General features: G+C 34.8%; 1 protein-coding gene across 1 annotated transcript in view; it reads right to left on the reverse strand.

Annotated features, from left to right (window-relative positions):
- LOC107550137 (beta-catenin-like protein 1) overlaps positions 1-13,417 on the reverse strand; it is a 47,067-nt gene extending 33,650 nt beyond the window's left edge. Inside the window, exons 1-5 of the mRNA XM_016231365.1 lie at positions 13,307-13,417; positions 12,265-12,415; positions 12,097-12,114; positions 3,992-4,101; positions 2,796-2,912 (exon numbers count right to left, since the gene is read on the reverse strand). Of these exons, the coding sequence (XP_016086851.1) occupies positions 2,796-2,912; positions 3,992-4,101; positions 12,097-12,114; positions 12,265-12,415; positions 13,307-13,417 (507 nt within the window). The remainder of the gene's footprint in view (positions 1-2,795; positions 2,913-3,991; positions 4,102-12,096; positions 12,115-12,264; positions 12,416-13,306) is intronic.
- Between the last annotated feature and the right edge of the window lie 820 nt (positions 13,418-14,237).

Below are 14,237 nucleotides of genomic sequence, written 5' to 3' on the forward strand. Positions count from 1 at the left end.
TAATGCAAAAATCCTTAAAAGCATAAATAAATGCATGACTCAGAAAAGGCTGTGGGTCTACAATATAACATTTTTGATGGTACATATATAAAATACACATTTATTTTACATATTTTTATATCATGTGTTTTTATATTTTTTATTCATTTTAAACTTGCATTTCAAAAATTTATATCAACATAATATATAATGTCTTTGGAAATACTATGTGGTTTATTATTACACATTTGAGTAGTTTATACTGAAAAGGGGGGGGGTTTTTTTGGGGTCGAGTTCCTCACTAGAAGCGATCGTAAGACTTGGGATAAAGCACACGATAAAAGACTACTTTTATGGCATTTTTGCTGTCCATTTTTGTTCGACACACATGGTCACCATAAACTGCAGTTGTATGGAAAAGAGCTAAAGTTTTGGTGAACTATTGCTTTAATAAGAATATTCTTTGCTTCTGACACCATTTAAAAATAGGTTTCTAAAAAAAACCTTGCTTTCGCCTTAGGGCCTGAGAAAATGTCACCAGCGTGAGTAAAAATCTGAACTACAGCCCAGACCAGCAGAAAAAAACCCTCATTGTCGAGCCCCGGACGCACAAAAAGACGGAAAGAGCGAGCAGAGCGAACAGCTCTATATGACACATCACAAGGGAGTTTGAAACTCATCTGTATTATAAAAGACTCTGAGGACACCTGATAACTCAATCAGAGGCATGATGGGAGAAAAATCTCACAGTGATGAGTGGGAGGAAAAGAGAGAGAGAGAGAGAGAGAGAGAGAGAGGGTGCGAAATCTCATGAGGAAGGGAAAGAGATTACACAAGAACTGGAACAGCAGAGGAAGACAGGGAAAGAGGAAGACATGGAGGAAATGTGCCATTTAAATCCGTTCAGTCAGACCATTTATCTCTCTCTGCAGCAGAACAGGATCTTTCCAGAACCAAACCTGCAAACTCAAGCCAGACGCAGTTTTTCTAACACACAAAACAGCTTTAGAGAAGCATTCAGCCATTTTCTCCCTCATAAAAAGACTTGTTTTATTTTACATATTTTTATACACATACAGTATCTCACAGAAGTGAGTACACCCCTCACATTTTTGTAAATATTTTATTATATCTTTTCATGTGACAACACTGAAGAAATGACAATTTGCTACAATGTAAAGTAGTGAGTGTACAGCTTATCCGTTCAGTCAGACCATTTATCTCTCTCTGCAGCAGAACAGGATCTTTCCAGAACCAAACCTGCAAACTCAAGCCAGACGCAGTTTTTCTAACACACAAAACAGCTTTAGAGAAGCATTCAGCCATTTTCTCCCTCATAAAAAGACTTGTTTTATTTTACATATTTTTTATACATATACAGTATCTCACAGAAGTGAGTACACCCCTCACATTTTTGTAAATATTTTATTATATCTTTTCATGTGACAACACTGAAGAAATGACAATTTGCTACAATGTAAAGTAGTGAGTGTACAGCTTGTATAACAGTGTAAATTTGCTGTCCCCTCAAAATAACTCAACCCACAGCCATTAATGTCTAAACCGCTGGCCACAAAAGTGAGTACACCCCTAAGTGAAAATGTCCAAATTGGGCCCAAAGGGTCAATATTTTGTGTGGCCACCATTATTTGCCAGCACTGCTTTAACCCTCTTGGGCATGGAGTTCACCAGAGCTTCACAGGTTGCCACTGGAGTCCTCTTCCACTCCTCCATGACAACATCACGGAGCTGGTGGATGTTAGAGACCTTGCGCTCCTCCACCTTCCGTTTAGGTCTGGAGAGATGCTTGGCCAATCCATCACCTTTACCCTCAGCTTCTTTAGCAAGGCAGTGGTCGTCTTGGAGGTGTGTTTGGGGTCATTATCATGTTGGAATACTGCCCTGCGGCCCAGTCTCCAAAAGGAGGGGATCATGCTCTGCTTCAGTATGTCACAGAACACGTTGACATTCATGGTTCCCTCAATGAACTGTAGCTCCCCAGTGCCGGCAGCACTCATGCAGCCCCAGACCATGACACTCCCACCACCATGCTTGACTGTAGGCAAGACACACTTGTCTTTGTACTCCTCACCTAGTTGCCGCCACACACGCTTGACACCATCTGAACCAAATAAGTTTATCTTGGTCTCATCAGACCACAGGACATTTGGCAGACACTTTAATCCAAAGCAACTTGCGCTGCATTCAAGGTATTCATTTTATCAGTTCATGCATTATCAAAATAAATAAATAATAAACCCATGACTTTGGCATTGATAGCATCATACTTCACTGCTTGAGCTACTGGAATGTTTTTTTTATTAAATAAAGTATGGAAAATAAATCTCAGAATATTTTTCAAAGACAAGCTTGGCAAAACCAGAGTTTAGCTGTCATCTGTTGTAGTTTGGGAACGTGTAAACAACTTTTGCAGTGTCCGGAATTGATTATTTTCCTACTACACAGAATTTGAAAAATGGTTGGCAAAGAGGTAACTACTTCTTCCTCCGAGATTCTGAAGTGCGCATCTGATGGATACTTTACTATCCCATGAGGCCACAGGAGAGGATTTATGAATGGCAGCGAAGCACCGAACTCACGCTGGGAGGTCACATGACGGTAACCAATTTCATTCATACTACTCATAGAACACCCTTTTTTAATGGTTGTGAAGTAAGTTCAAATTCAAATGTAGTACCTACTCAGACAGTATGCGATTTCGGACACACTATTTGTTTCCCAGTGAACCGATGAAAACCAGTGTGCTCTGACTCCAGCCAATCAGATTGAAGCCTGCTCTTTGGACTAGTTTATGCGTGTTGGTTAGTGTGTGACTTACCTAAAGTGTTATAAACTCCATCAGCTTCCTCCTTCACCGTCTCGTCCAAACGCTCCATATTCTGCACCATGAGAGCTACGACCTGACCCTCCAACTAAACAAACACATGAAAACCATTCAACAAACATCAAAACATGAAGGCATTTATTTAGGCTAATGCTAGAAAATGATCACAAATCAGAGTTTGAAACTAAATTTAGCCACATGCCATAGAGCTTCTGTGGTTGATGATCAGCATCTAAAGGTTTATCATGTCCATTCACTGATTATCAGTTTATTTTCTGCTCACCAATGCTGCGTTTATTTGATCAAAAAAATACAGTAAAAACAGTAAAATTGTGAAATATTATTACAATTTAAAATAGCTGTTTTTTATGAGAATATATGTTAAAATTACATTTATTTCTGTGATCAAATCTGTATTTTCAGCATCATTACTCCAGTCTTCAGTGTCACATGATCTTCAGAAATCATTCTAATATGCTGATTTGCTGCTCAAGAAACATTTCTGATTATTATCAGTGTTGAAAACAGTTGTGCTGCCCAATATTCTTTGATGAATAGAGTTCAAAAGTACAGCATTTATTTGAAATAGAAATCTTTGGTAACATTATAAATGTCTTTACTGGCACTGTTGATCAATTTAATACATTGTATACATTTTTTTTAAATATATTTTAATAATAAATTATATGTATTTTAATATATATATACTTTTTTTTTTTTTTATGTATATTTAACAATCTTTTTTTTTAAATATATTTCAAGCCCCATTTTGTACCGTGTTTGTTGAGCTGCCATATAAACAGTTATTCAGATGTGTAAATGCTTTTGCTCGACTGCACAACACAAACACTAAACGGCAGCAATCAGACGCATGCGGTTCAATCAGCCTCTGATTGTTCACAAGCTCTTCCAGTTTCCTCTGCTCCATCTGACACAAGCCGTGATTGCACAACCTCAACAACAGTCTGGATATGAACGTCGTCGCTCTCTGCTTCTCTCGCAAACGTCAGGCTACATTTCTCGCAGCAGTAATTCATGTCATTTTCTCATAATAATCTCATTGTGCCGCTGGACCGTGACCTGCTAATGCTGGTGAATCAGCACATAATCTCCTGTAACGCCACTGATGATGTGTATTCTCTGATTATTAAATAAATATTTCCTTACCAGAGCGTCGATGAGCACCTCGGCCCCCTCCTCGCTCTCGTGAAGCGTGTCGATGTCGGTCAGCTCCTGCAGGAGATCCACCACCACGATGCTGATATCTGATTCACATTAAGGACTTGCAATACTGACCAACTGCTAAACATAAATCATAACAAGCATATTTGAAATAGGGATGCACAATATATATATATATTTTTTTTTTTTTGTTATGTTATGGCCAATAATTTTTTTTTTTTATGTGCAATAAGCAATATACAGTATATACATATATACACTACTGCTCAAAAGTTTGGGGTCGCCAAGTTGTTGTTTTTTTAGGAAATTAAAGACATTTGTAATGTTACATTTTCTAGACTTCTATTTCAGATAAACACTGTTCTTTTGAACTTTCTATTCATCTGTGAATCCTGAAAAATAAAATGTATCACAGTTTACACTAAATTACATTTTAATATATATATATATACTCAAATTTAAAAAAGTATTAAAATCAGGTATTAAAGCTTCATAATGTACAAATACGCTAAAAACAAATAACATATAGTACCTTTGTTAAAAGGAATAAAGAGTTATATGGCCCAATATGATACAATGCTTAATGTTTTTACTTTGTTTTGGATCAAATTAATAAATATAAATTTAATGAATAAATGTTAAAAAAGAACATCTAAATATTTTTGGAATAATACGCTTGTAGACACCTAGGCCTAATTTAGACATTCAGAGATGGAAAAGTGTGTGCCCTTTGCTTTTTGACGCGATCGACCCGGGTTCGACCCCGCCTTTTGCCGAACTTTTTTTTCCTCCCTTTTCAAATCTCGTATTAGCAATGGATTCTATTTACACCAAGTGCAAATACCTAGTTACACTATGTTAAAATAGCAGGTGTAGCATTTGGACCAATCAGACACACAACTTTTTGTTATATTTAACAAATAATATCGAACTCCCCATCACCTAACCAAATGGCCAATTACGAGGGTCTATGGACCCTTCCCCCGAATATACGAGATTTGAAAAGGGAGAAAAAAAAGTTCGGCAAAAGGTAGGATCGAACCCGGGTCGATTGCGTCAAAATGCCAACGACTAGCGCTTATCCATCTGCGCCACTGGAGCTGATGATTTACAGCCACTTTAAACTAAATGTAAATATATACGCCGTATTGTTTGATTGACAGATGTCTCGTCCAGTCAGCGATGAGTAATCCCAAACCAATGGCGCTGTCTCAAACTATACCTACCTCTTCCGGTTTGTCTGATTTGTCGTTGTGTTTTCTGACTTGTTATAATGTTTTTTGAATTGTTGTTGTGCTTTCTGAATTGTTATTTTGTTTTTTAGACTTGCATTTGCGTTTGCAATTTGTTATTTTGTTTTCAGAATTGTGATTTGCTTTGCACTTCTCTGTCACCGTAGAAAATACTTCAGCATGGTTCACAATGAGACCGGAAACACGTATTAAGAAGGCAAACAAAGTCAGTTTTGGTTTCATTCTGAATGTGTTTAAAGAATTTTAATTATCAGCCTTTTGGATATCTGTAGGGTTTTTTCACTCTTGCACAAATCTATAGCAGTATTTCTGTCACTTCTGAATTTCTGTGCTGTGCTGTTTGTTTATGCAAAGTTTGCAGCAGGGTTTTATCTGTTTGAGATAAGCAAGACAGCTTTAATTATTCACATAGTCACAGATTACACAGCAACACAGTCACATTTCCCTTTAGCTTTATTCTCACCAGATAGAAATACTAGCGTACTTCTTTAGCATACTGTATAATGTTATTTTCATAGTTTGAAACAGTATGCATTATGTAACATAACATTTTCACATTATCTCATTATTTTGCGTATTTAGTTCAGTGAGTGCTTTTCAGTTAATTGAAAATACTTCAGCATGGTTCACAATGAGACCGGAAACACGTATTAAGAAGGCAAACAAAGTCAGTTTTGGTTTCATTCTGAATGTGTTTAAAGAATTTTAATTATCAGCCTTTTGGATATCTGTAGGGGTTTTTCACTCTTGCACAAATCTATAGCAGTATTTCTGTCACTTCTGAATTTCTGTGCTGTGCTGTTTGTTTATGCAAAGTTTGCAGCAGGGTTTTATCTGTTTGAGATAAGCAAGACAGCTTTAATTATTCACATAGTCACAGATTACACAGCAACACAGTCACATTTCCCTTTAGCTTTATTCTCACCAGATAGGAATACTAGCGTACTTCTTTAGCATACTGTATAATGTTATTTTCATAGTTTGAAACAGTATGCATTATGTAACATAACATTTTCACATTATCTCATTATTTTGCGTATTTAGTTCAGTGAGTGCTTTTCAGTTAATTTATGTTAATTAAAAAATTATTTCAGTCAGTTGCCATGGTGCATAATTAAAGACTATAAGATAATAATAATAATAATAATAATAATAAAGAATAAGAAAAAATAATAAAAAAAATGACAAAAGCACTCAAAATTACTAAAAACTTAAAAAATGAGATGAAAACAAAAAATATAAAAAATTTATTCAAAATATTCATAAAAACTATAAAAGTATCTCAGTGATACTAAAAGAACCTAATAACTGAAATACCCGTTAAATTAATCCTAATATAGTTTATGTATAAATTTATGAAAACTAGACATTAAAAAAGAAAATAAGAAAAATGACAAAAGCACACAACAAACTTTATAACTTTAAAATTAAAATTAAAACAGAAAATCTAAAAATAAAAACTAATAATACATCTCAGTGATATTAAAATAAACCTGTTAAAATTACCCTAATATAGTTTATGTATAAATTAATGAAAGCTATATGAACATATCAAAAAATATGAAAAATGACAAAAAATATACAACAAAATTATAAATATTTAAAGTACAATTCAAATGAAAACAGAAAATATAAAAATAAATACTAATTCATTATATTACCTGTTATAATTTTATAAAACCTACAATAGTGTTGTGATGATAACCTAATAACTAAAATAACTAAAATTGTCCTCTTTAAATTAATTTTAATAATTATTAACCCCCCGGAGCCGTGTGGAGCGCTTTTTATGATGGATGGACGCAGTGTTTTGGGCTTCAAAATCTCAACACCCATTCACTGCCATTATAAAGCTTAGAAGAGCCAGGAAATTTTTTTATATTACTCTGATTGTATTCGTCTGAAAGAAGAAAGTCATATAGGATCCTCACCTAGGATGGCTTGAGGGTGAGTAAATCATGGGGTCATTTTCATTTTTGGGTGAACTATCCCTTTAATCCAACTTTATGTAAAAATGTTGTGCTTTTGGTTTTACCTAAATGTGTGGTTGCAAATTTATTGTGTCTGAAAACAATTCATAATGCAACACTAGTATGCCGATTATTCAAGTAAAATGTGATGCAAAAAGTCATGATGGCTTTGTGTGTAATATGTTGGCCAGGCGTTCAGGTTCAGGTTGCATGTTTCTGGCCTCTGGCTCTAAAGGCAGATTAACATTCACTGGCTGTTTAAATAATGCAGAGCTGCTGCAGTGATTGAAAGGCCTCATTTATGTATCGGTCTCTGGCATCTCTCTCGCTCTCAGGTCTGGCCACTTCTGTACGGCCTGTTTTGTGTGTCACGGATGACTGGCTGTTGTGAGACTTGACAAGACAGAGGCGCGATCGAGACAACACTCATAAATCCAGCATGAACAGGTGATTTTCCGCCTGCTCACCAGCCGACAGTAAATATATATATATATATACTGTATATGACATTAAAAAAACAAGAAAAATGACAAAAGCACACACCAAAATTATTAAAACTTTAACTACAATTAAAATAAAAAAATTTAATATAAAAATAAAAACTATTTAAAATATTTTTTTTTAAATAATTCTATCTCAGAGATACCAAAATAACCTAATAACTAAAATATCCCTTTTAAAGTAACCCTATTAGATTTTTATAATATATTAATTTACTTAATATGTTAATATAGTAAATTATTGAAAACTATAGAGAGATTTTTAAAAAATGATTAAGAAATCATTTATTTTATTAATAAGAAATCATTTATTTTTATAAAAACTACAAAAATGATTAAGAAATCATTTATTTTTTATAAAAATGACAAAAGCACTCAACAAAATTACTAAAACTTTCAAATTAAAATGAAACCAGAAAATATAAAACATTCAAAATATTAATAAAACCTATACTATCACAATGATGCTAAATGAACTTAACTAAAATGACCCTGTTTGCATTGATTATTATAATATTTATATTCTATATAAATATGATGCAATTTTGTTTTAATGTATTTATTTCATGCCATAAGCTGTATGTAATATATAGATTTTTTATGAAAGTATGCTTTCATAAAAATAATAATTGTCTTAGTCCTATTCATTAAAAAATTGTCTTGATGGTCCTGAAAATAGGCTTCCTTTTGTGTAAGCAAAATATAATGTCTTACTTCTTTCTTTTGATTTGTGGTGAAATATAAGCTGGAAACATGTTCTTGACAAGTTTCAAGTCAAATGTGCAACATGAATATGTATGTGTGCACATGAATATGCAAATACGAGTTGTACATATGCATTTAATTTGCCCCTGCAACCACATGACGTTCATTTTCTGTGGTGTGCGGTGAAGTTAATAGTCTAATATGCAGATTTGTGTTATTGTTTCCGCAGTAACGGATAGCATGCATATTAAACATGGCTTCGGTAATGATGCGAATGCCATACTTTTAATGAACAAGAGTATTTAATGAAACTAAAAACAGCAAAAATGACTCATTCAGAAATCAGTGTGATTATGACATCACAACCATGAGCTCATTAACATATTTGACCCTGAGAGGTCAAGTCTTAAAGGTACAGCGGCCTGTTTAATGCATAGGTTAGAAAGGAGGTGGAAAATGTCCATAAATCTCAATTGCACTGGAAAAAAACTGACGTAGGATTTATTTGGAAACATTTTCACTCTGAAATTGCTATTGAATTAAAAAAAAAATGTAAAAATGGCAAGTAAACATTGAATTAAATGTGAAATTTTGACGTAGAAAGACTGAAATAGTATTTCCTTTTTTTACGTACTTCAAATTGAGTCAAAGACATTAAGATTTCCACATCAAACGAAATTGACAAAAGTGATTTTATGTCCATAGAAAGCACATTAAATGTAAGTAAAGTGTCAACTTTTAAGGTTTCAAATAAATTTTGGGAGAATAAAATGTCAAAATTTGGTTGAAATAATGTTACACTGTAATTCTGTGTAACACAATATTTATGTAAAAATTCAAACAAGATGCTTATTCTGATGTGTGCACTATATAAAAGAATAAGGGAGCATATTAAATTTGATTGTGTTTTAAATGAGTAAAAAAAATTTACTGACAAATGGGCAAAACCTAGGATAGTGGAAAATTAAAAAAATGTAAAATGACAACTAATTAGAATTTGGGGTGAAAGTAATTAGTCTTTTAATATGTCATAAATAGATTTTTGTTATAAATATGCCTGACAAGATTGTTACACTGAATGACATTTTAGTGGCTCTCTTCTGTAAATCAGGGTAAAATGTATGATATTTATTTTTTGCTCAGAAAAACAAAAACAAAATTGCAATTAAATTAAACAAAAATTTTTTTGGGGGGGCGAAACAACAACAATTTAAAGCAGTATTACAATTATTGTTTTTATGCTTAAACACTTTTTCGTCTTTGACCCAATTACATAAAATTGTATATAAAATATTTTACATAAATATACAGTATATTATATATAGTTTTTAATATATATAATATTTTATACATGGCTGAGTGCTTCTGAACTACATCACTTTGGGCTTGTGTGTGTGTGTGTGTGTGTGTGCGTGTGTGTGGGTGTGCGTGTGCGTGTGTGTGTGTGAGTGTGTGTGTGTGTGTGTGTGAGAGAGAGAGAGAGGGTGTGTGTGTGTGTCTGTGTGTGTGTGTGTGTGTGTGTGCGTGTGTGTGGGTGTGCGTGTGCGTGTGTGTGTGTGAGTGTGTGTGTGTGTGTGTGTGAGAGAGAGAGAGAGGGTGTGTGTGTGTGTCTGTGTGTGTGTGTGTGTGTGTGTGCGTGTGTGTGGGTGTGCGTGTGCGTGTGTGTGTGTGAGTGTGTGTGTGTGTGTGTGTGAGAGAGAGTGTGTGTGTTTGTGTGCATGTGTGTGTGTGGGTGTGCGTGTGCGTGTGTGTGTGTGTGTGTGTGTGTGTACGCGTTTTTGTGACAAATGAGGACATAAATTTGTATAATGACAAAGGTATGACATAGGTATTACAAGGAGAAGGTGACTTTTCAGGACATTACCCCATGTCCCCACTTTTCAAAACGCTTATAAATAAAAAGTGTATTGAAAATCTGAAATAGCACAAAGTCTCCTGTAAGGGGTAGGTTTAGGGGTAGGGTTGGTGTAGGGCAATAGAATATACGGTCTGTACAGTATAAAAACCATTACACCTGTGGGATGTCCCCACTTTTCACAAATGTAAACCTGTGTGTGTGTGTGTGTGTGTGTGTGTGTGTGTGTGTCAGTCTCAGCTCGGCAGGCACGGGTACGAGGTGACGCCGTCTAATTGAAACAGGTGTGAGAGGTCAGAGGGGGTGCGGTGTTAACATCTGCTCAAGGGGCGGAGCCAATAAGCCTCCGCACAGCACGAAAACACAAACCCCACAGACTGGTTCAAACCCGCCTCCCAATCTGCATCTACTGTATTGTGCTGCACAGTCCGGAGGTCACGGCAAGGGCACTGGGAACAATGCTGTGATTGCTAATTAAAACTATAACTATTAAATCTATAAATATGTGATGGAAAACTTAAACTTAAAATATAATATGAAATTTTGCCTTGGTATTTAAGTGAAATAAAATAAGTTTAATTTGTAGTACTAAAATGGCTAAACCTAAAACTGAAATAAGAATAAATTCAAGCTATATAGAAATATATCACTAATTAAAATAACAAAAGCACAAAATTACTAAAACTGAAAACTTAAGATATGTTGTTTTGGCAACTAAATAAAATAAAATAAGTTTAATTTGATGAAATTACTACATCTGAAATAAGAATTAATTTATTCTTATTTCAGATTTAGTAATTCTAGTACTTCAAATTAAACTTATAGAATAGCTATATAGAAATATAAAAAATAAAAATTCAACAATTATTAAAACTTAAAATCAAAATGAAAACTGAACATATAAAAATAAACATTCAAAATATTAATAAATACTAAAATAGTACACTAATTATACTAAAATAGCACTGGTTAGGAATAGGTGTATAATATAATCACTTCACAAGAAGTTAACTAGAACATTTGCTCATCAGTCCAGTGTTATTTTTGTATCATTGATAGACTATTAAAGTTTTGTTAATATTCTGAATTAGATTTTTTTTTAGTTTTTTCACTTTAATTTTCAGATTTCACTTTAGTTTTAGTTATAGTAATTTTGTTAAGTTAAAGTTTTTGTGTTTTTAATATGTCTGTATGTAGTTTTGGTTTTAGTTTTATTTAACTATAATAACCCTGCATCTCTGTAATATATGTAATATATGCATATACGATGAATATGAATCTCATTTTTATGAGCTTTCTCAACCAAATCATGTTAATTTTTATATTGCATTACTATTACAGTAGATAATAATTATGCTATTGAGCTGTTAAACACTGCATGATATATATATATTTATTTATAAATATAATAAACAGAATACAAATTCATACATCCAAGAACATAAAAATTGAGTCAAGAATCGCTATTATTATTATTGCTTGGCTTTCTAAGCAATCAGACTTGTGAATTTTTGCTGTCAGGCTCCAAAGGTCACGCAGGTAATCAGGTATATGATCGTCTGATTAGACTTCCACTGGAAATTCAATTAAAAATCCGACAAGCGCAGCAACGTGATGAGGAAGAGTCGGGCCACTCTTATCAGGTTTGACAAATGCAAAATCGCTCACTTTTCTGAACCTGAGCATTACCGTTGTGGCTCTCCTGACCCGTCACGTCACTTTGACATCAGGACTGATGTGCCAATCAAGAAGAAATCACCAGCAAATTGCTTTAAATCACACAAATTACAATCATATACCTGATTACCTGCATGTCCCTTGGAGCCTGACAGAAAAAATTGAAAGATTTAATAGGTGCAAAAACCAGCTTAACCAGTCGAAAACCACTGGTCAAAAAAATGCATTGTGGGATTGCATTCTCTGAAGGAAACATGCAGTGCTGCTTTTTTAAATGTATCTTCATTATTCTGCTCACCTTTTGGAAAAGCTTTGGCTTCTGATGCCTTAAAATGCTGTCTGGATAGGCCGGTTTTGAAATGCTGGTCTCTCTCTCTTGTTTTCCCTCTGTCTGTTTGATCTAAATCCCTTTTGTTCATCAGCATGCCAGCGGTAGCAGGATGCCCCGTCTAATAAAGAGAAGAGATTGAAAATTGGGAGGTTAATGAAATTTTTCTAAAGTGTCCGTCTGGCTGTTTAAAGGCAGATTAAATCGCCACGCCATAATTAGAGTGAATTGACCTGTGAAATGATGGCGTCTCTTCTCGCACAAGTATTGATAAATAGGTTGGAGAGATTGGCAGATCAGGTAAATCAGCATGTGGTCGAGAGAGAAAGAGTCTGATTAACATCTGCTGTGACCTGCATGAATTCAAACACTCAAAGTTTTCACAAAGTTTTGCTCTTCTTGCCTTTCAGAGCTGATACTCTGCGAATATCATAAAGCAAAAAGGCTTTGTTTCAGAAAATATCTAAAAATATCTAAAAGAAAAGTTTGCATATGTGTTTTTGTTAAGTATCATATTTGATACATCAGGCTTTTATGGCTCCTATATTCTGATATAATGAGAATATGGAGGAAAAACCAGCTCAATTTTATTCAAAGGCCCAAATAAATATGCAATTTGGTGGAGATACTGATATTTATATGGACAAAAAGTGATGAAATTCTGATGTAAATCAATGAGATCTTTATAAAAGTATAGCAGATACTTACATAAATTTATATAAATATCAAGGTCAAAACATCAAGATCAAGATGGCACCACAAATGGCAGCCACAGCACTGAGCTCCGCAATTCTTCTGCTGTTTTTGTTCATTTGTTCTGTTTAGTAATTCTTCTTCTATAAGTTTTACCAGAGACGAACTCCTTGATATTAAGCAACACATCCCAGACAATATTTCTCCAGTCTTTCCAGTCTTCACGCTCTTTGCCGAGCGCTTACACAGATACACACAGGAGCATTTGAAAGCCGCATCTATCAGCAGATCCGTCTATGAGCAGATATATTAGGGATACGCTGATAGACGTGGCTTTCAAATGCTCCCGTGTGTATCTGTGTAAGTGCTCGGCAAAGAGCGTAAAGCGATGATCGTTGTAGCCAATCACAGACATAGCTGTTACCGACATCTGTACTTTTGACAACTTTGGGGCTCTCTGATCACTGCCTGGTTCATCTTATACCGACCTACAGGCAGAAGCGGAAATCAGCTAAACCTGTACTAAGGACTGTAAAGAGATAGACTACTGAAGCAGAGCGGGATTTACAAGCCTGCTTCGACTGCACTGACTGGAGTGTTTTTGAAGCTGCAGCCACCGATCTGGACGAGCTCACAGAGACTGTAACTTCATACATCTGTTTCTGTGAGGATATGTGCATTCATACTAGGACATTCTTATCATTCAATAATGATAAACTGTGGTTTACTGGGAAACTCAAACAGTTTCTTCATGCCAAAGAGGATGCTTACAGAAGTGCGGATAGAGGGCCCTATCATACACCTGATGCAATGCGGCGCCAGACGCGACGCACGTGTTTTTTGCTAGTTTCAGCCCGACGCAGTTGTCATTTTCACATCCTGCGCCACGTTGTTTAAATAGCAAATGCATTTGCGCCCATTTGTGCACCCATGGGCGTGCTGGTCTGAAAACGAGGTGTGTTCAGGCGCATTGCTGGTGCGTTGCTATTTTGAGGCAACTGAAAATAGACGGCGCTATTGACCAACAAAAACCTGGTCTAAAGTCTGAAGTCTAAAATAGTTTTTTAACGCGCAGCAGCACACAAACATTTTTAAAAATGAAAAATTAAAGGATTAAAATGTAAAAGATTATTATTGTGTACATAAATACAAAAATGTCTACATGTCATAATGGATAGTCTTTGCATGTATCAGAATTACGCGCATGTGTCAGAATTAGAATTTTTTTTTTTTCACTTGTAAATTCCGGC

The sequence above is a fragment of the Sinocyclocheilus grahami genome, unplaced genomic scaffold, assembly GCF_001515645.1.
Source record: "Sinocyclocheilus grahami isolate Dianchi unplaced genomic scaffold, SAMN03320097.WGS_v1.1 scaffold389.1, whole genome shotgun sequence".
Classification (NCBI taxonomy): domain Eukaryota; kingdom Metazoa; phylum Chordata; class Actinopteri; order Cypriniformes; family Cyprinidae; genus Sinocyclocheilus; species Sinocyclocheilus grahami.